The sequence below is a fragment of the Protomyctophum bolini genome (genome assembly GCF_963924005.1).
Source record: "Protomyctophum bolini genome assembly, chromosome: 6".
NCBI classification, from domain to species: Eukaryota; Metazoa; Chordata; class Actinopteri; order Myctophiformes; family Myctophidae; genus Protomyctophum; species Protomyctophum bolini.
This window is the reverse complement of record NC_137867.1, coordinates 10,036,976-10,060,279: the sequence shown is the minus strand read 5'-3', so window position 1 is coordinate 10,060,279 and position 23,304 is coordinate 10,036,976. Positions and strand designations below refer to the sequence as shown.

Below are 23,304 nucleotides of genomic sequence, written 5' to 3'. Positions count from 1 at the left end.
TCATCCTCTCAATGTGTGTCAAAAAAGGTTGCCAAATGGTGTAAAATTGTCAAGCACCGGCGTACCCTCTTTTGTTTTATTTAACCACCCGAGGTACTTAAACTAATGAAAACAACGCAAAACTGAAATGAAAAAAAAAAAAAAAACACATTTTCGTTAACTGAACTGAATGAAAACTATAATAGACAAAAAACGATGACGAACTGAAACTGTATTGTTTGTTTACAAGTAAACAAGTAAAAAACGAGCCAACGTTGGCTCGTAAAAAAATGTGAAAAGCTGCCTCATGGTGGTGCTATAACATGGCATTCTGGAAAGGTTTGGGCAGAGGTTCTTCGTTGGCATCCAGGCGAGAGAGTGTGGCATCGGCTGGCTTAACATTCCTCAGAAATTATATTATTATTATTATTATTACCATTATTATTTAAAAAAATCACACCTGTGTGAACTGAGTGGTGCAACCCCCACCACCTCTCTCTCTCTCGCTCTCTCGCTCTCTCTCTTTCTCACTCTCATTAGCAGGCAACAGTGCAGCACTGTCCCTCTCTCTGTTTCTGGCACAACAGCGCCCCTACTGGTACTCAGTCATATACTGGTTTTATTGTCCCTGTCAAAAGGAATCCGTTATAATAGATTAGACATTTTCCATTTCATTTACCGTTTAACCCATTCTGAAACGGGAAACCCGTTTTGGTGTCGGCGTCATGTCATGCTTTAGCTATTGAAAAATAGCAAGATCTACAAGCTCGTAGCGCGCCACCGAGTGGCGCGCTACGAGCTTGTAGATCTGCTATTTATTTATTTTTATCGAAGAACGACTGACATTTTTTTTATAGAATCTGATCTCAGGTCAGAATGGGTCAATCAGACCAGTGTGTGTGTGTGTGTGTGTGTGTGTCCAGTGGAAACCTCGTATGAATCAGATCTCAGGTCAGAATGGTGTTAACTGAACTCTCCCTCCCCGTCCCGTCCCGTCAGGGTGGGCGCCAACGACGAGCCGCACGGCGTGTTTGCCCTGGACCCCGCCCTCCAGTCCATAGAGCTGCTGTTTGGAGACGACGACGACGTGAGCCGAGTTCTGCTGCTCAACGTCAGCCGCCGGGCCGGGCCCTTCGGCGCCGCCAGCGTGGGCTACCGGGTCAGCGGAGCGTGGGCGCCGGAGGGGGAGGGGGAGGAGGGGGGGGAGGACGGTCCTCTGGGGGCCCAGGCTGTAGGACGGCTGCTGGTCGGAGACGGGGAGACGTTCGCCACCGTGACCCTTCACATCAGCAGCCAGGTGAGGTGCTGGTGGGGGGGAAAAAATCTTCTATTAAAATCCTCCGGTTTTCTGAAATAAATGAGACCTATACAAGCTCGTGGCGCGCCACCTATATGAGCTTGTAGATCTGCTCTTTTCCAATAGCTCAAGCATGATGGCATAATGCTTAAACACCAAAAAGGGGTTCGCGCCCAACATGGGTTAAGTAAAAGTGTCGATACTGCAATGTGGTACTAATCCATTACAAAGTACAAATCTGGAATCCAAAATGTACTTTTAAGTACAAAAAGTAGAAGGTACTCATTTTGCAGAATGTCTCATTTCAAGTTTTCAAATATTTTGAAAATGGCAATTGTACTACTCTCGACTGCTACTTTTACTCAAGTACATTGAGTAGAATTCCGGACTTTTACTCGTGACAGAGTGTCTCCACAGTATATCGCAGCATTGATACTTTTAAGTCGGCGTAGACACTTTGAGTATACTTTTTTCCCACACCACTGACTCGCGTGGTCTCCGCAGGTGTTTCTGTCGCTGGGTGAGAACTTCTCTGTGGAGCTGACCGACGTCACCCTGGTGGGTCCTCTCCTCGGCACCCCGCCTCGCCTGCAGGCTGACGCCAGCGCCGCTGTGGTCTCTGTGCCAGAGGAGGCTGCTAGTTCAGAGGTGAGTCTGACCGCTGTGGTCTCTGTGACAGAGGAGGCTGCTATAGTTCAGAGGTGAGTCTGACCGCTGTGGTCCCTGTGCCAGAGGAGGCTGCTAGTTCAGAGGTGAGTCTGACCGCTGTGGTCTCTGTGCCAGAGGAGGCTGCTATAGTTCAGAGGTGAGTCTGACCGCTGTGGTCTCTGTGCCAGAGGAGGCTGCTATAGTTCAGAGGTGAGTCTGACCGCTGTGGTCTCTGTGACAGAGGAGGCTGCTATAGTTCAGAGGTGAGTCTGACCGCTGTGGTCTCTGTGCCAGAGGAGGCTGCTATAGTTCAGAGGTGAGTCTGACCGCTGTGGTCTCTGTGCCAGAGGAGGCTGCTATAGTTCAGAGGTGAGTCTGACCGCTGTGGTCTCTGTGCCAGAGGAGGCTGCTATAGTTCAGAGGTGAGTCTGACCGCTGTGGTCTCTGTGCCAGAGGAGGCTGCTATAGTTCAGAGGTGAGTCTGACCGCTGTGGTCTCTGTGCCAGAGGAGGCTGCTATAGTTCAGAGGTGAGTCTGACCGCTGTGGTCTCTGTGCCAGAGGAGGCTGCTATAGTTCAGAGGTGAGTCTGACCGCTGTGGTCTCTGTGACAGAGGAGGCTGCTATAGTTCAGAGGTGAGTCTGACCGCTGTGGTCTCTGTGCCAGAGGAGGCTGCTATAGTTCAGAGGTGAGTCTGACCGCTGTGGTCCCTGTGACAGAGGAGGCTGCTATAGTTCAGAGGTGAGTCTGACCGCTGTGGTCTCTGTGCCAGAGGAGGCTGCTATAGTTCAGAGGTGAGTCTGACCGCTGTGGTCTCTGTGACAGAGGAGGCTGCTATAGTTCAGAGGTGAGTCTGACCGCTGTGGTCTCTGTGACAGAGGAGGCTGCTATAGTTCAGAGGTGAGTCTGACCGCTGTGGTCCCTGTGACAGAGGAGGCTGCTATAGTTCAGAGGTGAGTCTGACCGCTGTGGTCCCTGTGACAGAGGAGGCTGCTATAGTTCAGAGGTGAGTCTGACCGCTGTGGTCTCTGTGACAGAGGAGGCTGCTATAGTTCAGAGGTGAGTCTGACCGCTGTGGTCCCTGTGACAGAGGAGGCTGCTATAGTTCAGAGGTGAGTCTGACCGCTGTGGTCTCTGTGCCAGAGGAGGCTGCTATAGTTCAGAGGTGAGTCTGACCGCTGTGGTCTCTGTGACAGAGGACGCTGCTATAGTTCAGATAATTCAGAGGGGAGTCTGACTGCCGGAGACTCTTGAGTGCTTGAGATAATTGCAACGAGACAAAAACCGCATTAGGACCAGGAGACCAGATTCTATATCGTCTCAAGCACCCCAAAAATGATATGTTTCACCTCATTCACCGTTCGCTGTGAAATAATATAAGATTTGAACGTTTAAAATAATGGTCCCAGGTCTTAATGGGACAAAAACGAAAGCGATGTATTGCCGATTATCGGTAGATTGGCTAGTACTTTTTGGGTGCACGGCTCTGGGCATGAATTGAGCATGAGAACCCCCAGCTGCTGACGAGGCGAGGTATGAGATGAGACGAACACCGTTGACATGGAGTTTTAGAAGAGACCTGCCATTTTACACGGGATGAGAAGAGGAATATTTTGTGTCACGTCCACTGGGAAAATGTTAACCTCGCCTCGTCTCCGTTTCAAAGGTCTGTATGATCCGTGCGGGAGCGGATGATATGGTTACGTCATGTTGTAGTGTTGTTTTGTATAGTCGACAGACAGGGACAACAGGCGACGGCAACTTCCTTTTTCCCTCTCAATAAATGCTCTCGTTGTGCCCAGGCTAGGAAAATGAAATGGGTTGTGCCCAGGCTAGGAAAATGAAATGGGTTGTGCCCAGGCTAGGAAAATGAAATGGGTTGTGCCCAGGCTATAGGAAAATGAAATGGGTTGTGCCCAGGCTAGGAGAATGAAATGGGTTGTGCCCAGGCTAGGAAAATGAAATGGGTTGTGTCCAGGCTATAGGAAAATGAAATGGGTTGTGCCCAGGCTAGGAAAATGAAATGGGTTGTGCCCAGGCTAGGAAAATGAAATGGGTTGTGTCCAGGCTATAGGAAAATGAAATGGGTTGTGCCCAGGCTAGGAAAATGAAATGTGTTGTGCCCAGGCTAGGAAAATGTACGTCTTCTCTGCTGTACAGTATAGTGTACAGCGAAAAAGATCTTCTAAATCCTCCAGTTTTCTGAAATAAATATTTTCACGTTTTTTTCAAAAATAGCAGACCTACTTGTAGATCTGCTATTTTTCAATAGCTAGAATTATAACAATGTTTTAAACACCAAAAGGGGTTCCCGCCCAAAATGGATTAAAGCATTTTAAAACCAAATAGCCAAAACTTGATTTGTATTTTTTTAATGCAATACTTACAATGTCTCAAAAATGATTAAAGTTATGGTACAATATTGTTTTAATGTGCAAATTACTGTCCTCCCCAGATAGTTTTGGATTTATCATTGCTAGTAAATTGCTGACTTATTTGATATTTTACAGTTTAACCACGCAGTTTCTTAAACAGAGGATCCTGAAATATGTCAAACCTCACCGTCAACATAACAAAAACAACTTTATATTCATAAAACATCATACAAAACCTTACATCAACCAGCAACACATCAGCTCACCATTGATTTATTTTATTGAATATTTTGGAAACGCCATAATGTCACCAACATAATACACAAATTAACGTTTATTTTAGACTATGCCCCGAGTCTCCATTCAAAGATGGATGGTATCTTTTTTTGGCCACCAGAGGGCAGACTTGGACCAGCTACTCTGTATCTAATTCCTGCAGTTGGTTTGCCTTATTGACTTTAGTTTAATGTTAAACATACAGCCTTCTATCATAGTAACTGAGTTAGTGCTGGCTTTATCTCTGGGAACATTGAACTTGTTTTATGTCAGGCCCAATGTAACAAAACTGACATTACCGAAAGAGAAAATTATCCTATTTAACTCATTGTCATGACTGGCAGAATTGATTTCAGTCTGTGTCCTTTCCCTGTCCCTTATTCCCTTATTTTGCAACTGCGACCAGTGACACTTTTGTTATGTACAGTACTGTAGGGTAGGGACTAGTCACACGCTTTGATGTAGAGTAGTCCCCATTTTGGTGGAAACTCATATAGAGCCTTGAGGGACTTCTGGTCAACCCAAGTATAGGGTATATAAGCCATAGTGTTCTCTATTGAAGTGTATCAATACTGAAATGCTCGGATACAAGTAAGTCTGGAATTACAATTTGACTTGAATAAAAGTCTAAAAGTATCGGTATAAAAATGTACTTAAAGGGGAATACCACTCATTTTCAACATTTTACTGTCATTAATATACCTTTTGAGCTGAAATAATAAAAAAGTCCCCCATTCTGTGTTTCCTAGAACTGGAGTTAACATTAACATTGTGATTCACAATGTTAATGATAAAATGATAAAAATGATAAAGTACAGTACTTGAGTAAATGCACTTAGTTACTTTACACCACTGCAACCGAGTTTCCCTGTGGATCAATGGCGGTTCTACATCCCTGCTGTCGGGGAGAAACCACCTAACTCCAAAATGTAAAACAAAGCAATACTCCCTCGTCAAAGTTGGTGTTGTGACTTTATATATATATATATATATATATATATATATATATATATACTTACATGAGAGGGGGAGAGTTTGTGTGGGTCCAATGGAGTTGGGTGTTTTTGTCCAAAGCCCTTTTTAATACTTTTCATTGGTTCCAAATTCTTATAACCAACACACAGATGTAAAGGGTGTTCAGTAGCATTGACTCATGGGAAAGAAAAATCTAAAACAGTATTATATTATGCCTGTCTGTATAGGTTGGCTAACAGTATTATATTATCCCTGTCTATATAGGTTGGCTTTGCTTACCTGGCCCTGCGGGTGTCCAACATGGAGACGGGCGATTGCCTGGCGGAGGTGACCCGAACGGGGCTGTTCGGCGGTGTCAGTGTGGAGTGGAGTGCGGGGTACCCGCCTGGACAAGCCCCTCTAGGAGTCAGTCCTGGAGTGGTCACCCCCAGCTCAGGTAAGAAGACACGCCAGTCTGCTGTGTCTTTCTAGTTCCATATCTAGAGATCCTGACCATGTAGCCATATACAGTAGTTCTCTACCTGGCTAGGTGGCCGGGTGTCTGGAGATAATTCACCTTCAGGGAGTTAAACTCCCTGAAGGTGAATTATATCCTGACAATGACCACCTTGCCAGATAGTATCCCGCTTATTACATGGCTACCTAACATACATTAATACATTGACCCAAAACACACACACAAAAAGTATTCCATAAGTATAAGCGCTGTGCTGCGTCTGGCCAGCTGCAGCACTGTCGGAAAACAAGGAAGTGAGTTGATCAAATGGAATCACATTTTCGGGTATCCTGCTTCGTCTATTTCTCGCTCACATGTTTTCATAAACATTTTTGAGAGCAATGTTTAGCTGTAAATGTCATTGTGTGTCACTAGTGTGTGTGTGTGTGTGTGTGTGTGTGTGTGTGTGTTTACACGGCTGTCATGTTGGAAACGGCAGTAAATCAAGCGGGGCGCAGCCGCGCAGCTGGTGCTCAGAGGGTTTGATTAGGCAAGATCGGTCTGTTTTACAGCGGAGCGGTCATTATGACGCCATAACTCACCGCTGAATTAAGCCATTGGCCAGTCAGAATCAAGCGTAGGGGCAATTTAGGTTTCTGCTTCCGACAGCGATGATATGCTTCCCGTGTTTGATTTGATTTGATTTATTTGATATATCCACGATAGCAATTCATAGAAGAGCAGTACAGAATTATCAGGATTGCACAAAAAAGTCAGAGGACTTAATTCCATTGTGATCCAAAATAAATAAATAGCTACGGCATAATGATAAGAAGAACATGTGTACTAACATTACAATGCTAATATGACATTTGCATTGCTTTGTGCCGTGGTCCTGCTCAGGCACCGTGACTCTGGCCCATGGGGAGAGGAGCAAGGCGCTGTCTCTCACAGCCGTGCCCGATATGGATCACGTGTACGCCTTCGCCATACATCTGACCGCTGCCAACTCCACTGCTGCTGGCTCCGTCAGACTTAGGTAATGGTCAATAATATATATTTTGAAATGATTATTTCCTTCAGAGGATTATAGGCCCCTTGAGATGTATCGTCTCGTTTTAGAGGGGGTCCTCTAATTATACATCAGATCCTATAGAAATATCTTCTAACTCGTGACAGTTTTCCGATAAACTGTGTCAGTGGTTTTCAAACTATTTCATGTCAAGGACCCCCAGACGTTATATTATGTAATTGGCCGCCGACAAGCTTGTATATCTTGTATATCTGCTTAAGTAAGTATAAAATAAAGGTTAGTGGTTAAAAGCAAAAGTGACAGTTAATGGGTTTTAGCTCTGAGAGTGGCCAAATGGAACCAAATTATTTCAATGTTTCACTTTCAAAGATGTTTGGGTTCATTATATCATGTATACTCTGGCTTCTTTGTGCACCCCAGTTTTTAGGTTGCTTGATTTCGGTATTTAGATTTGATATTCATTTTTATTGAGACTATGGACAATGAAGACAGGATACGTAATATATTTTATAACACATGATGCCGTGTTAGATTTGTATAGGAATCTCACGCAGAAAATTAACCTCATACGTTTCAAAATGAACAAAAAGATAGACAAAAAATCTATTGTAAAGACAATAAACAAACTGAGATTTTAATGGTTTATGAGCGTAATAATTTAGGGCCCAGAAATGACCCCAGTCCCTGATGTCCCATATATATCTGTGTGTATAGACGAGGTCACACCGTGGCTGAAGTGGAGCCGCTGGGAGTGTACCAGTTCTCGGCGGACTCTCGCCGCGTGGTCGTGGAAGAGGACGTCGGGACCATCACGCTGTACGTCCAGCGGCTCTACGGCGCGCGCAGCAGCAACGGCACCACCCTGTGGTACGAGACGGTGGCGGGCAGCGCCGCCGCGGGCGAGGACTTTGTCGCCGTGCGCGACGGCCGGCTGGTCTTCGCCGCACCGCCGCACGCCGCCGCCGCGCTCCGCCTGTCCATCCTGGACGACGCGCTCCCGGAGCCCGACGAGCACTTCTACGTCAACCTGACGGACGTCCGCGACGACTTCGCCACCGACGACGCCGACGACGCCTATCCCCGCCTCGAGCCCCGGCGACGCGTCGCCACGGTCGCCGTCCGGGCCAGCGACGGCGGCGGCGGCCTGACGAACGTGACCGTCGGTCCTCCGACCGTCGTCCCGGAGGAGGAGAGGACGACGACGACGACGACGACGACGAAGACGACGACGGCGGTCGGTCCAGAAGACGGGACGACGACGGCGGCGACGACCGTCGGTCCGTACGTGACTGTCGTCGGCCCGACGAACGGGACCGGCGGGGGGGTCGTCACGCTGCTGAGCATCGGACCGGGCCTGGTCCGGACGGCCGAGGACCGGGACGAGGCCACCCAGCAGGAGAGGAGGGTGGTCCTGAGGGTCCGGAGGTCCGACGGCGGCGGCGGCGGCGTGGCGGCCGGGGCCGTGAGGGTTCGCGTCCAGGCGTACGGAGGTGTGTGTGTGTGTGTGTGTGTGTGTGTGTGTGTGTGTGTGTGTGTGTGTGTGTGTGTGTGTGTGTGTGTGCGTGTGTGTGTGTGTGTGTGTGTGTGTGTTCGTTATCGTCCATTTTCCCTTTGTTTTTTTCGTTCGTTCGTTGCATCACCCATGTCTCCATATATGGCCATTAAGCCTGTAACGATGCACTCAACTCACGATGCGATACGTATCACGATATGAGGTTCACGTGATACGATATGTTTCACTATATTTTCGAACACAATTATTTTCCAGACAAATTAAACGAAAAATCTTTTTGTTTTATGATTTATAATAATGACTTGCTATGGACCCACTCTTGTATACCTTTTTTGCATCTGCTTATCAAAATGTAGGGAACAAATCGAATTTACAGGTGGAGTGCCATATTATTTTTTACTTTTTTTGTTTTGTATGTCTCTGTAGTTAACATTACTCTAATAGACCCCCAGGTGTGGTTAGGATATCCAAATATGTCTTCCCTGTGTATTTTTGGTTTCTTCCCGAAAGCTGAAAGCCTTTGAGTCAAAAGGCCAAGTCGAAATACCATTTTTAGTGACATCATAACCCTAACCACTCCCCCATTGTTATCACACAACAACAGCTGTGGGGGGACGAGGCTTAAGGTCAGGATCACGACACTCCGTATTTAACTTATATTACATTTGTTGTGGTGAATGGTTAAATCTACTTATATGACGTTCCTGGTTGAATAATGTGCCTCCTTATCGTGGCGGTGGTGTCCTCTGTAGGTGGAAGCACGGCCCCCTCCTCCTCCTCCCCTCTGCCCTTCAGCCTCATGGAGCCCAACGGGTCGGTGCTGGCCCGCGAGGGGCAGGACTTCCGCCTGCTGTCCGGCGCGGTGGTGTCGCTGGAGGCCGGGCAGCGCCAGGCCGACGTCACCCTGGTCATCGTGGACGACGAGGAGCCCGAGGGCCAGGAGGTGTTCTTCGTCTACCTCAGCCACCCGCAGGGCGCCGGGGCGCAGGTCGCCACCACCGCCGGCGGTCCCGGCCATCCGCAGGGCTACGGGGCCTTTGCCAAAATCATAATCCACGGTAAAAAGAATAAATAAATAAAACTCCCAAAGAAATGCAGATGGTAAAAGATATGCGGCCATTTTCCTTTAGGAAAGTTATATGTCGTCACAGTCAAATCCTCAGTGTTAAAGGTATATTCAGTGATTTCACTCAAAAAACCTTATAGGTTTCGTTTTTGGCTGGGACCCAAAGCCTTTCATCCAATCAGGATAGAGAGCCAAAAAAGAAACCTAAGGTTTTTTGACCCCCCCAGGGGTTAACTGGGGACAGGGAGGAACTCCTTATATGGTCAGCACACTCTATAGTAGAGAGGATTATCCCAACAAAACAAAAAAATAAGTGATATTTGAATTAAGTGAAATCCCAGAATATACCTTTAAGATGTGTTATTTATTTCATTTTTGAGGGCCGCTATAGCCCCTCCTATGTCCAGCTTTGTCTGCAGTCTGTCTGTGTGAACACAAACACAGTGTTCTGATTGGTTGATCGCCCCATATATAGCGACGATTTGATTGGCTGAGCAAAGTATACATATCGAGGATACAAAGTGAGGGCAGAAGATCGCGCCTCTCAGAATGAATCCGTCTCCCTCTCTCACAATGTCTCCTCTCTCTCTCTCTCTCTCTCTCTCTCCCTCTGTCTGTCTGCCCCTCTCGCCCCTTCCTGACTTCAGGGAGTGACTTCCATAATGGCATCCTGGGCTTCAGCCTGGTGTCTCTGGTGGGTCAGGTTCTGGACGAGGACTCTGAGGAGAACCGCACCGCCCTGCTGTACCTGCAGAGGCAGGAGAACAGGTGACGCATATTACACTAGCAATAAGAATTCATGCTTTTACAGTCATTTTACTGCCAGGGGAAAAACCTTTTCCCAATGGACTGGAATGGAATGCCAAGGACGACTTTAATTAAAGGACCACTTCACCACTTTTCAACCTATCTTCATATAATAGGTCCTCACTAATAATCATGATGAAATGTGGCACAGTGTTTTTCTACTCGGTCTGTGTCTCATACTAGAATTTCGCCGGCCTTTGGCCGGCGAATCCTAGTTACATTGCAGCGCAATATGGGAAGAAGGAAATTGCGTTGACAGAGTTGACAGACTCCACTTCATGTTTCAGCTGTGTTTTGAAACTCAGTAGTGTGCCCTGCACATGTAGTAACGGATGGGTTATAAATTATTATAATAACAGAAAGTGTTTTTTATTTCTCATAAATACGCAAACATGGTGAAACAACTACAGTCACAGAGAGCAGTGCCAAGGTAGCTGCTGCCTGCTAACGATGCAAACAACAGCCTTGCCTGTCGTGTGTGTGTGTGTGTGGGGGGGGGGGGATAGCACTAATTTTCGACATTTTACTGTGTCATAAATATTTACATCTGTAGCCTATATTGTGATTACATTTGACCGTACATTTGACTCTTGTGTTATATTCTTGTGAAATATTCAGTAAAGTATTGTGGTGAAATATTCACCCCAAGTTGATAAGATATGCAGAGAATATAATACCAAGAAGCCCCAGTTTGAAATGCATTAGGCCACAGACCCCCATTTGATACCATTTGCTCTCTGGGAAAATCAGGGTCCATTTGGTTCCATTTGTATGCTCTTGGAGTATGATGACTGTGCTAACAGTATTATCATAAAATATGTCTCAGTTTGAAGATTCAAAAAAACATATTTCATATGTGTGAGCTTGTAAAGTAGAACGTTCAACCTAGAGACAGTGTTGCCAAGTCTGATCATTATAAGCTACTTTGGACTTGTTTATCTATTGGTAGTCCTTGACATGGAAATGTTTGAGTTCCACTGCTCTGAAACAACATTAGACAACAAAGTTTGACAGTCAACACTATAATTGATTATTTTAAGACTAATTTCCGGACCATTTCTGATTTACCTACTTTGAACTGGCCTATTAACATTTTTATAGACCTGGTTGCTTGTTTCACTCTCACATCCACGATATGTGGCAACCCTGGTCCCTGGTTTGTTTTGCGTGTGGATGTTTTTTTGTGTTGCTTTAGCATCTTTAGCACAGTAGCTATCAGAGGCTGCAGCATCTGCTGCTGTCATGTGGAAGCAGGAGGGAAAAAGAAAAAAAGACGAAAACACACAGCATTGCGCGCCCGCAGATCTGCCCTTAAACGGCAGATCTGTCGTTTTATGGATCATAGAACGAACGTACCGGTATGCTGTTAGCTTGTTGCTAACGGGACCCCCCCCCCCCCCCTCTCTCTCTCTCTCTCTCTCTCTGACGTTCTCTCTCTCTCGCTCGCGCGCGTTACTCTAACACGTCTTTCTGTCTTTCTTTCTCTCTCTCTCTCTCTCTCTCTCTCTATGTCAGAAAGCGTTGTCAGTTTACTCACAGCACAGCACCGTCACTCCTGTCAGTTATTTCGTCGTGTATTGGTAGCCTATATGAGCCCAATATTGGCGTTACGCATTTCACTTGAATAATGTTGTGTGCGCACGTGCGCACGCTGAGAAAGACAGTTATTTAATGAAACTGAAAATTATAACGTGCTGCACTGCTGTCTCGCCGCCGTATAGCCATTCCTGTGTGTGTGTGTGTGTGTGTGTGTGTGTGTGTGTGTGCAGGCGTGTGTAGTCGGCATTGGCTGGCAGGCGAAAATAGCAAAAGCTATACGTGTAATGTAAATATTTCGGCACAATCCAAGTAGTGACAATGAACAATGTTGATTTAACTAAGGGATTCGCTGAGTGTTTTATTTTGTAAATACAGGGATTTAGAAGGGATAAGCAAAATAGTGAGCCAATAATTTCTCCCCTTCCTTCTGTCTGTTATCCTGCGAGAGCCCTAAAAAGCAAGATGGCTGATTGTGACTGTGAAAAGTAGTGTGGGGGCGGGCCTGGTGGGCCTATGAGAACACAGAGCAGTGTTGCCAGGTTTGCGAATTGTAAGCGAGTTGTAGTGTGTGTAAGTAGCGTGGTTAAAAGGCCTTGTGGCCTTGCTGTTGGGGCAACATCACATGTCGTCCAGTTTTTGTCGACCAGTTTCTGTCCACTGCTTTTGGCACGTGATCAACTTTAGCATTGTATAAAGAGATAGGAGGGCTGTGTGGGCAGTTCAGAAACCTGTCTTCCAGTGACATCGATGGGGGAATACAAGCTAAAAAAAGAACTGCAGGCTTTCTAGTCCTGAAAAGTTGCAATGCGAAAATGGAAGCCATCGTTCTCACGATGATGAAAATCTAAAAATAGAATTGTAAAAAAAAATCTTGTTTAAAAAATAATCTGCCTAATGTTGATGTCACTGGAAGACGGTTTCTAAACTGCCCACGGCCCTCCTATATGAGACACAGACAGAGTAGATTTCTTTTGTATCACGATTATTAGTGAGGACCTATTATATGAAGATAGGTTGAAAAGTGGTGAAGTGGTCCTTTAACGACTATTCATTTTAGTTTTAATTCATTCAGTGAGGTCGCCGTGGACAGGTCTCCGTTGCTAGTCAATCGATAAACAGCTGGTCCGTCGGTGAAAAGGTCCCCCCCCCCCCCCCCCCCCCTCTGTCCGCTTCAATGTTGACTGAAATTTGAAAACACTTTTATCTCAGTCCCTGTCTGTGTTACATCGTCTGTAACCGATGTTTGTCGTGTGTCTGTGTCTGTGTCGCACGCAGGGCCTTCGAGGACCTCCGGGTGTCCTGGAGAGCCACGTTCAGCGCGCTGACCCCGGCCCTGGTCAGCGGCGACGGGGTCAACCTGACCCGGGAGCTCCTCCAGACCTCCGGGTCCGTGCTGTGCAGAAGGGGAGAGGTCCTCTGTGTGCTCACCGTGGGGGTCCGACAAGACGAGGTGGGTTAATTCACACAGTACGGTTGTCAAGTTCTCAAACTTTGTTTTCTGCCAAGGACCACCCACATTTATATGTATGTATGTATATGGCTGCAAACCCCCCCCCCCCCCCCCCCCCTCAATTTGAAGATGTGTGAAACTGTGTGCAAGGGAGGCCCCAGAAGAGAAGATTTGTGTTAAAGGCGTAGTGAAATGAAAAAGACGTTTTTTTCACACTTTTAGACCATATCCGTGGTCATCATATGGCCATACCTAACAATGGATGCCAAAGAAATGGGAAAATTCTCATTTCTGTGTGTTTTTATATCAAAAGTCCATACAAATATTCTTTTTATTACTTCCTGAAAACGAAAACGTGCTGCGCGATGACGCGTAGAGATACACATCGATAAAAGCCAATACAAATGAAGCTCACCCGTTTAATTCCCCATATCGGCGCATCCGTGCAACACTGTCCAACACAGCTGCTACTGATTACAGAAATCCTCAGTTTTTATTCCCCATTCAAGATAACATCCAGACAGTGTATTACTCGGTTTCAACTTAATCATCACGCTAAAATATGTATCTGAAAACATTATAGGGTAGAAATAAGCCACATAACAGTAAACTGGTACTGCTGGCCAACCATCTGATTTGTAAAAAAACACACGACCACGCTGCTGCGTATAGCATAGCTACCGTCCCATCGCCTGAAGGGATGCGACGCTCTGATTGGTTCAGAAACTTCAGACCGCTGTTTCATGTTGAAGCCGTCTGAAACGTCAAAATAAATGGATCACCATTTTCCGTTTCTCTACACCTTTAAGACATTTTAATTATAAATCCACATTTTTCAAGCACTTTCAAGACGTGTCCAAAAATGTTAAAAAATTGATCAGATGTACAGTAGACAGACATGCATGAGTGAGAAACAAAAAAAAACTCAAACTGACTCTTAACTTTCCGTTCTGAAGGCCAATCCACACCAGTGCAACCTCTTGCAGCTACAAGTACTTGCTTGCAACCATTATCCCCAATGGCAGTTGCAAGGAGTCGCATTGGTGTGGACTTGCCTGAAAACTGTTTTGTTGCAAGGAGTTGCGAATAGTTGTATTGGCCTTTAGCTCACGATTCGATTTTATTTCCGATCATTTTGACCCACATTTTGTGACGGCCCTATAGTTGACCCCCCACGTTCTAGATTCCTAGAGGACTACAGTTTCTAATCTTAAAACCTTGAATGTAGTGTGTTTACCACCGGTAAACACCAAAAGCCTTAGGGAAACTACATGTTTTTTGTGCTATGACGTATACTGTTAACTCACCTGTGAATTATGGAGCCGATGTCGGAATTTAAACATGTTTGAATTGCCGGGAACTCGGCAATCTCTCTAAATGTGTGTGGGAATGAATATTGGAATGACAACAAAATTAGGGCGAAAAGGAGCGTAAAAAGCAACCTCAGTAGTACATTTTAGCCCACAAAAAAAGACCTCATCCCCTGTAGAACTCCATTCTGTCTCTGTATTGTACAATAAAAGCACCTTTGACACGATCTGAGGGCCCTTCTTAAAGTACTGCGATACGCTCTCAATTCAACCTGAGGAGGATAGCGAAATGAGGATGCTTATATTTTCTCCTTTCTTCTATTTCCTTCACTTTTCTTATATCTTTTGTCTTATGTATTAAGCTAAGTGTCTCCACCAGCCCAAAAGGCATGGGGAGAGAGTATGTTTTGCACTCCGTCCGTGTGTGTGTGTGTGTGTGTGTGTGTGTGTGTGTGTGCGTGTGTGTGTGCGTGCGTGCATCCGTCCATCTGTCCGTCCGTCCGTCTGTTACCAGCTAATCTCCGGCACCGTTAACCCGGTCTATGCTAAATTTTGCACACACACTCCCTGGATGCCAACGATGAACCTCTGACCCAAGTTTTCCAGAACGGCCTGCTATAGCGCCACCAGGAGGCAGACTCATTTTTTTTATATTACTCCTCCAGATTCTGTCCAAAGATCCCCGCAAATCGTTACACACTATCTCTATAGGCACGTGTTCAAGACGGATCCGTCCGATATTTCAGATTCCGTCCTAATTGGCTAACATTGGCTTTCAAAGTTTGCAGGATTGGCCCGTTTTGAACAAAAATCATGAACGCAGCGTGCAATTTACGTGAAATCTTTGACGGACTTTCCTACTAGGCTGAGGAATATATGCCACCCTTTTCACATTGGCCTGTTATAGCGTCACCAACAGGTGGATTTTTGCAAAACACATTTTTGGAACAAAATGCCTCAAATTCATCCAATTGTCACCCAAGGTCGAAATGGCACCCTTTTCACATTGGCCTATTATAGCGCCACCAGGAGGCCACAACCTGCCCTGCCCTGGTGGTGACCTGTGCCCCGAGGGGCACTTTATTTAGTTGTCTTTTGTTTCTCTAAATTAACGCCCCTATACTTGACCATAGCACAGCGTCACACAAAACATAGCATCCAAAGTAGCAGGTCCTGTCCAGTGTTGTTTTTTGGCAGCAAATTTCTATTTTAGTTTTAGTCTTTGAATAGTTTTCATTTAGTTTTAGTCACATTTTAGTCACCCGGAATGTTTTATTGTTAGTCTAGTTTTAGTCGACTAAATGTCATAAGATTTTAGTCGACTAAATCTACAGGTGATTTGGTCGACTAAAATGTATTTCGGCGGGCCTGACAGTGGAAAAAAAAGTAGTCGACGTTTTAGTTTTAGTCTACGAAAACAACACTGGCCCTGTCCTCGAGGGGTGATGATTGACTAACACGACACAGACCTCCTCCAGAGGCTGGCCTCTTCCACGGGGGACCAGAGACAATGGCGTGGACGTGTGGCGGACGATGCACGAAAGAAGAAGAAGAGGAAAAGCAGCGGATCCACGGGCGTTTTACCAGCTTGTGGATCTGCTACTTTTTGATGCTTTTTGAAATGTGCGTAATCCTGAAACGTATAACGTGGGTCTTTGGACATAATGAAGGTTCTCCACCCGACGGAGACGACGACGATGTGGAGAACACAGTGTACACTCATCCATCCTCATGTTGTGTTGTCGATGTGGAGAACACAGTGTACACTCATCCATCCTCGTGTTGTGTTGTCGATGTGGAGAACACAGTGTACACTCATCCATCCTCGTGTTGTGTTGTCGATGTGGAGAACACAGTGTACACTCATCCATCCTCGTGTTGTGTTGTCGATGTGGAGAACACAGTGTACACTCATCCATCCTCATGTTGTGTTGTCGTTGGGGGGGGGCACTCTAGGACCCAGAGGAGCAGACGTGGTTCCTGGTGGAGATCTACCAGGTGGGCGCGGGCGCCGCCATCAACCAGACGGCGCGCTTCGCCAACGTCACCCTGGCGGAGAGCGACGACGGCGCGGCGGCGCGGGGCCTCCTGGTGTTCTTCTCCGTGGGCTCCCGGCTGGTGGCGGCCACCCCAGAGACCACCAGACTCAGCCTCCAGGTGGCCAGGCAGGCCGGAGGCGGCGGCGGCGGCGCGGCCTCGGCCCTGACCGTGCGCTACCGCACGCTGGTGAGTACGTCGTCGTCGTCGGCATCGCACACACAGGACCGGTTCGCAGCAGCAGTGGTTCTCGAACCTTTTCATGTCAAGGACGCCCCACAGTGATACTCCTTATAGCCTGCATGTGGAACCCCGTTTGAAAATATATGCCGAGGACCCCCATACAACCCATTTTGACCTGGGCACGATTCCGTCTAAATCCTGACAGTTTTCTGAAAAAGCTATGTTTCTATGTCGGTCGTTCTTCAATTTAAAAAAGAAAAAAAAGATCAAGCTCATCGTGCGCCACTCGGTGGCGCGCGATGAGCTTGTAGATCTGCTTTTTTTTTTTCAATAGCTAAAGCGTAACATGATGCTAACACCAAAAGGGGTTCCCGGCCCAAAATGGGATAAGAGAAGATTTGTGTATACGGCTCTATAGCAGTGATTTTCAACCAGTTTATTTTGAAGGGCCCCACGGTTTGATTTGAACTAGGCTACGGTCCCCTATTTAATGGCATTTCTATCTCTGGGACCGCAATGCATATTGTAAAAATCTAAGTTATAGTTTAACTCGGAGTGTATACAAATGGAACCTTAATGTTAAGCTCAGTCCTTGGCCTGGAGAAACATTGAAGACCCCTTCGCGGCTTAAAGGGTGTAAATGGTTAACGGATAACCTGTGTTATTTTATGCCACACACTCAGTTTAATAAGCTTCCGAATAAGGGACGATTCTGTATTCTCAAGGCAACCCCCATAGTACGCGCACACGCTGTGGTGGAAGATCTAATCTTTAATTCTCAATGTAGGTCAATTGTGTCCGTGTCTGACCGATGAGTCATCGTCCTCACAATGGGATATGTTCTCTCTACACTCTCACCTTAGAAGGTTACATTATATGACCAGTTTCACGGCTGAATAGTGAGGCTGTTATACCGTCTATGGAACGTTACGCTATGTACAATGGTTTCATAAGCATCTTTATCTGACCTGATTTCCTTGCGTGACCTGCTGTGAATGACTCAACCGCTCCCCCTCATGTGGGTTCCCACCGGCGCACACTTCCTGCACTGGTCTGATCGGAGTCATCCCCGAAACCCTGTCTTGTCAACACACGGGTCACTTTACAAAACCTGCCAAGACCGGAAACGTTAGCATTTTTGCTGTGTTTGCTTTTGTTTTGGTTTGTGTGTGCATGTGTGACTTTGTAAAATCTGCCATGTCTGTCTGTCTAAGGTTAATCTTGCGACAGCGCTGTGTTTTAAACGTGAAGATAATTAATTGATAACTGCTACACACAATGCTACAAACCCTGTTACAACAATAACTAAGAAAACATCGCATGGATGCACCTGGGACGTATCCTCAGTGATGTATCCTGAGGTCAACGGGGTTTCGGGTCTCTCAACATCATACCCCTCACTCAGGCGACCCAGCCGGGAGTGATCAAGTCCTGACTTACGTCCCAGTAGCTACCCTCGATCAGTCCCACTAGGGAAAAACCAGGGGCACACAATCCGTTGGAACTACTCCAGAACTATACTCTGCCAGGGCTGGGAGGTACACTTCTGGCACATGGAGGGACTAGGCTCTGTGGGTTGTCTCCTGGTTGTCTCCCCTCCTACGTCTCACCAGGTCCACTCCTGCTCTCACCAGGTCCACTCCTGCTCTCACCAGGAGTAGAGCGAGAACCTGTGCATTGCACCAGAGTCCCAGCACCAGACAGAGTAGCTCACCCAAAAGAAAAATTCTCTCAATTACACACCCCATGAAACCTTGAATTTGTGGAGATCTTTGTCGTTTTTGTCACATTCCTGAGCCAATAATTGGATGACCAGGTCACGAGGAGTCTCCGTAGGCTCTATTTTGCGTGTCTTAAGTCAAGTCATAAGACTTGGTACTTAAGACGCGCAAAATAGGGCCCGACTTTGAGTCTTTGAGACCAAAAAAAAAGCCACAAATGTAAGGCTTTGTGGGGTGTGTGATTGAGAGAAAAAAAGTTTGCTCTGTCACACGGATGGATCACACAATGTTTATTATTTTTTAATGTTCGATGAATTACGCAGACCCTTGTTTTCTTGTTCTCGTTTTCCCCATCTCCGTTAGTAGATCGTGCATGCTTGAGTAATTAGATCCATGCGGGCTCCGACTGCAGCTCAACTTACACAGAGACACACAGCCATGCAGAAACGCCTGAAAGACAATCTGACATGAAATATCCATGAGTCTATCTGGTCTAGACATTATATTGCACTGTAAGAATCCTTCACCCGCATTATTTAAAACGTCAAGTAGGGGAGAGCCGCCTTGGATGTAACATTTTGCACGTTTCATTTTTTTACTCGGAGATCCGTTTAGCTAAACATGTAATATTTTCAGGCAACGGACCTACACATGTCAGCTACCATAAACCACTTCAAGTTATTTTTTTGATAAAACAGGTCGGGAGTTATTAAACCGAACGTGGACGCTGTTTCAGTGTTACATTTGCTGCGCATATCGGATTAATTTTAACAGCATGGAGTATAAATGTAACAACGCTAAAAAACACCATTAAACATATCGTTTTCAGCTTAAAGCAATTATATTTCATTGAAGCAACTCCTTAGCATTGTTTTCATACCATGGATGTGATAAGAAAATGTATCAAACATATTGGGAAATATTAAATAGTATCGGGTGTACCTGTTTGGGCTTTTTTTTCAGTTCAATGGGGAAATACATTGATTAAACAAACGTTTGATTGATTGAGTTGTACAATGTTATACAACCCTAAACTAATTTTAGAATACACTACACAATACAATACAATTTTAGAACATATAATATTGGCCAATATGTCAAATATGTAAATATTACTTATAATGGCATTGAATGGAAGCGGACCATTTGTAACACATGTTACAATTGACCCTCCCTCCGAAGTTTTCTTTGCCGTTGCTTACAGACCAGAATGAACGTGAATTCCGTCTAAACACGATGCAAACTAATGAAGAACATAAGCATGAAGACATCCATGTGGATTTTTATTCACCAACACCAAAGAAAAAACTTGTAGCACACAAATACTCCAGGTGTAAAATTATACGCATTTTGAAAAAAGTCAGTTTTTCGCCAATAGCTCCCCGCAGGATGAAGGTAAACACTTCAAACTTCCTGGGCACGTAGAGTACGTTGCTGTACACATACTGACGCGATGGCGTCATGGTGGCGTTGACCAATCAAGAGATAACGTCCATGTTACAACCGTGACGCGTTACATCCAAGGCGGCTCTCCCCTACATTATATTTGCGTAGCACATTTAAAGTGAATGCGCTTCACATTTCAATATTTAAACAATAGCGAAGTACAGCAAAGTATAGCACACATTTATAGTGACTACCACCCTAACCTCCCACCCATGAGCTTGTAGATCTGCTATTTTTGTAAAACAGAATCGGCCTCAGGTCTAAATGGGTTAATAAAAAAACACTCAACATTCACATTGAAGGTCCCAAAACCTACAGTATACGCAGGAATCACGTGACAAAAACAATAAATCTATAAGCGAACAACACGCTCCTCTGACACATTGTTGGCTTGTAGATCTGCTCTTTGTGTCAGGTGACTTGACGCATTGACTCGAGTCCGTGCATCGATGGCGCGCCGGTGTAAGAAGACAGAAGAGTCTCATTATTGCAAAATGTCTTTCTTTATTAAAAATGTGTGGGAACCCTGACATGCATTGGATTGTGACTGTAGGCCCTCTCTATTCCTTCATGTGTTTGCTGATGGTGGAAACGATCGGTCGGTCTGTCGGTCTGTCTGTCGGTCTGTCTGTCGGTCTGTCTGTCGGTCTGTCTGTCGGTCATGCTGGTCTCTTCATGTGAATGTGTTGTCTCCATGCCGGTCTCTACCATGTGAATGTGTTGTCTACAACATGCCGGTCTCTACCATGTGAATGTGTTGTCTACAACATGCCGGTCTCTACCATGTGAATGTGTTGTCTACAACATGCCGGTCTCTACCATGTGAATGTGTTGTCTACAACATGCCGGTCTCTACCATGTGAATGTGTTGTCTACAACATGCCGGTCTCTACCATGTGAATGTGTTGTCTCCATGCCGGTCTCTACCATGTGAATGTGCTGTCTACAACATGCCGGTCTCTACCATGTGAATGTGTTGTCTCCATGCCGGTCTCTACCATGTGAATGTGTTGTCTACAACATGCCGGTCTCTACCATGTGAATGTGTTGTCCCCAACATGCCGGTCTCTACCATGTGAATGTGTTGTCTCCATGCCGGTCTCTACCATGTGAATGTGTTGTCTACAACATGCCGGTCTCTACCATGTGAATGTGTTGTCCCCAACATGCCGGTCTCTACCATGTGAATGTGTTGTCTCCATGCCGGTCTCTACCATGTGAATGTGCTGTCTACAACATGCCGGTCTCTACCATGTGAATGTGTTGTCTCCATGCCGGTCTCTACCATGTGAATGTGTTGTCTACAACATGCCGGTCTCTACCATGTGAATGTGTTGTCTACAACATGCCGGTCTCTACCATGTGAATGTGTTGTCTCCATGCCAGTCTCTACCATGTGAATGTGTTGTCCCCAACATGCCGGTCTCTTCATGTGAATGTGTTGTCCCCAACATGCCGGTCTCTACCATGTGAATGTGTTGTCTCCATGCCAGTCTCTACCATGTGAATGTGTTGTCCCCAACATGCCGGTCTCTTCATGTGAATGTGTTGTCCCCAACATGCCGGTCTCTACCATGTGAATGTGTTGTCCCCAACATGCCGGTCTCTACCATGTGAATGTGTTGTCTACAACATGCCGGTCTCTCTTCCAGGAGCTCCCGCGGGCCGAGGCGGCAGCGGGTCCCTCCGTGGTCTGGCCGGCCGTGGCGGGCCGGGACTTCCCGGCGCAGGAGGGCCACGTGACGCTGGGCGCCGGCCAGCGGAGCGTCTCGCTGGACGTCGCCCTGACGCCCGAGCGTGCCTCATCCAACCCCACGCCCAAGCGCTTCCGGGTGGAGCTGCTGCAGGTCTCGGGCGGCGGCCGGGTGCACCCGCGCTTCGGCGTGGCCAACGTCACGCTGGTGTCGGACGCGGAGAGCCAGGCGGTGTGGGCGCTGCTGGACCAGCTGCACCAGCTGCCCCTGGTCACGGCGGCGCTGGACGGCGCCCTGCAGGCCCTGGTCGGCACGGCGTCCTCCGGCGCCACCACGCTGACCCCGGAGCGGATGACCGCCGTGATGGACGCTCTGGGCAAGGTGAGACTATTATTAGTACCAACTAGTTGCTTAACCCATTTTAGGCAGGAACCCCTTTTTGGGCGTTAGCATTACGTTATGATCTAGCTATTTAAAAATAGCAGATCTACAAGCTCGTAGCGCGCCACCGAGTGGCGCGCTACGAGCTTGTAGGTCTGCTATTTTTGAAAAGTCGAAGAGCGACTGACATAGAAGACATTTTTTTAGAATCTGATCTCGGGTCAGAATGGAAAACTGTCAGGAATGTAGAAGACATTTTTTAGAATCTGATCTCGGGTCAGAATGGGGTTAATGCCCTATACTATCTATCTATATAAATGCACCAAGCCTCTGTGCGCCGTGCGCACGTCTGTAATCCGCGCAACTCGAGGACCGTTCGCCTCACCTCAGTAGTATATCTCCCAATTTCCAGCACTTTGACTTCTACTCCACTGCGTTCATTTGAAAACTACTAGTTCACTAGTTGCGTCATAGATGTTGTCAGTCAGTCTGCATTAGCAGCGTGTGTTTGGCGGCTCCCTGGCGAAAGAGAGAGAGAGAGAGAGAGAGAGAGAGAGAGAGAGAGAGAGAGAGAGAGAGAGAGAGAGAGAGAGAGAGAGAGAGAGAGAGAGATGTCGACGAGGGGTTAAGTATCGTTGCTCGGGGACATGTTGACACTTTCCACGTGGGACGAGTCGAGGGTCAAACTGCTGACCTTTCCATTCCCGAAGCGGACTCTCTGCCCACTCGGCTACAGATACAACCCCCTCCCCCAATCACACCACCTCTCTCTCTCTATCTCTGTCTCTGTCTCGCTCACAATTCTGTAAAAAAAAAAGAAGCTTTATTGACATGCGAAAACCTTTACATTACCGACGCAATAGTGGAACTAAACAATCCACAGTGTACAGTGTATTATACAATTAAATGGAAAATGAAGACATGTGTAAACAGAGATGCGTTACGTTGGGAAGACTTACAATTTACAGTTTTTTCATTCACTCATGGTATAAAAACCTTTGCGACTAATTGCAGCGTTCTATTTAAATGTAATTAAAAGGGTAGTTGCTCTGCTCATATGTAGGCCTACAGTATTTCTATGTATACCGAGGGTCATTAGCTGTAAACAGTGCTGGGATTCATTCGACATCCTGGCTTCT

The 23,304-nt window shown here is 46.4% G+C and overlaps 1 protein-coding gene across 1 annotated transcript in view; it reads left to right on the top strand.

The window, feature by feature from the left end:
* Positions 1-23,304, top strand: part of adgrv1 (adhesion G protein-coupled receptor V1) — a 306,098-nt gene that overhangs the window by 168,424 nt on the left and 114,370 nt on the right. Inside the window, 10 exon segments of the mRNA XM_080765672.1 lie at positions 979-1,276; positions 1,781-1,924; positions 5,814-5,985; positions 6,889-7,024; positions 7,733-8,508; positions 9,284-9,589; positions 10,245-10,365; positions 13,219-13,393; positions 16,660-16,929; positions 21,743-22,165. Coding sequence (XP_080621798.1) covers positions 979-1,276; positions 1,781-1,924; positions 5,814-5,985; positions 6,889-7,024; positions 7,733-8,508; positions 9,284-9,589; positions 10,245-10,365; positions 13,219-13,393; positions 16,660-16,929; positions 21,743-22,165 — 2,821 coding nt within the window.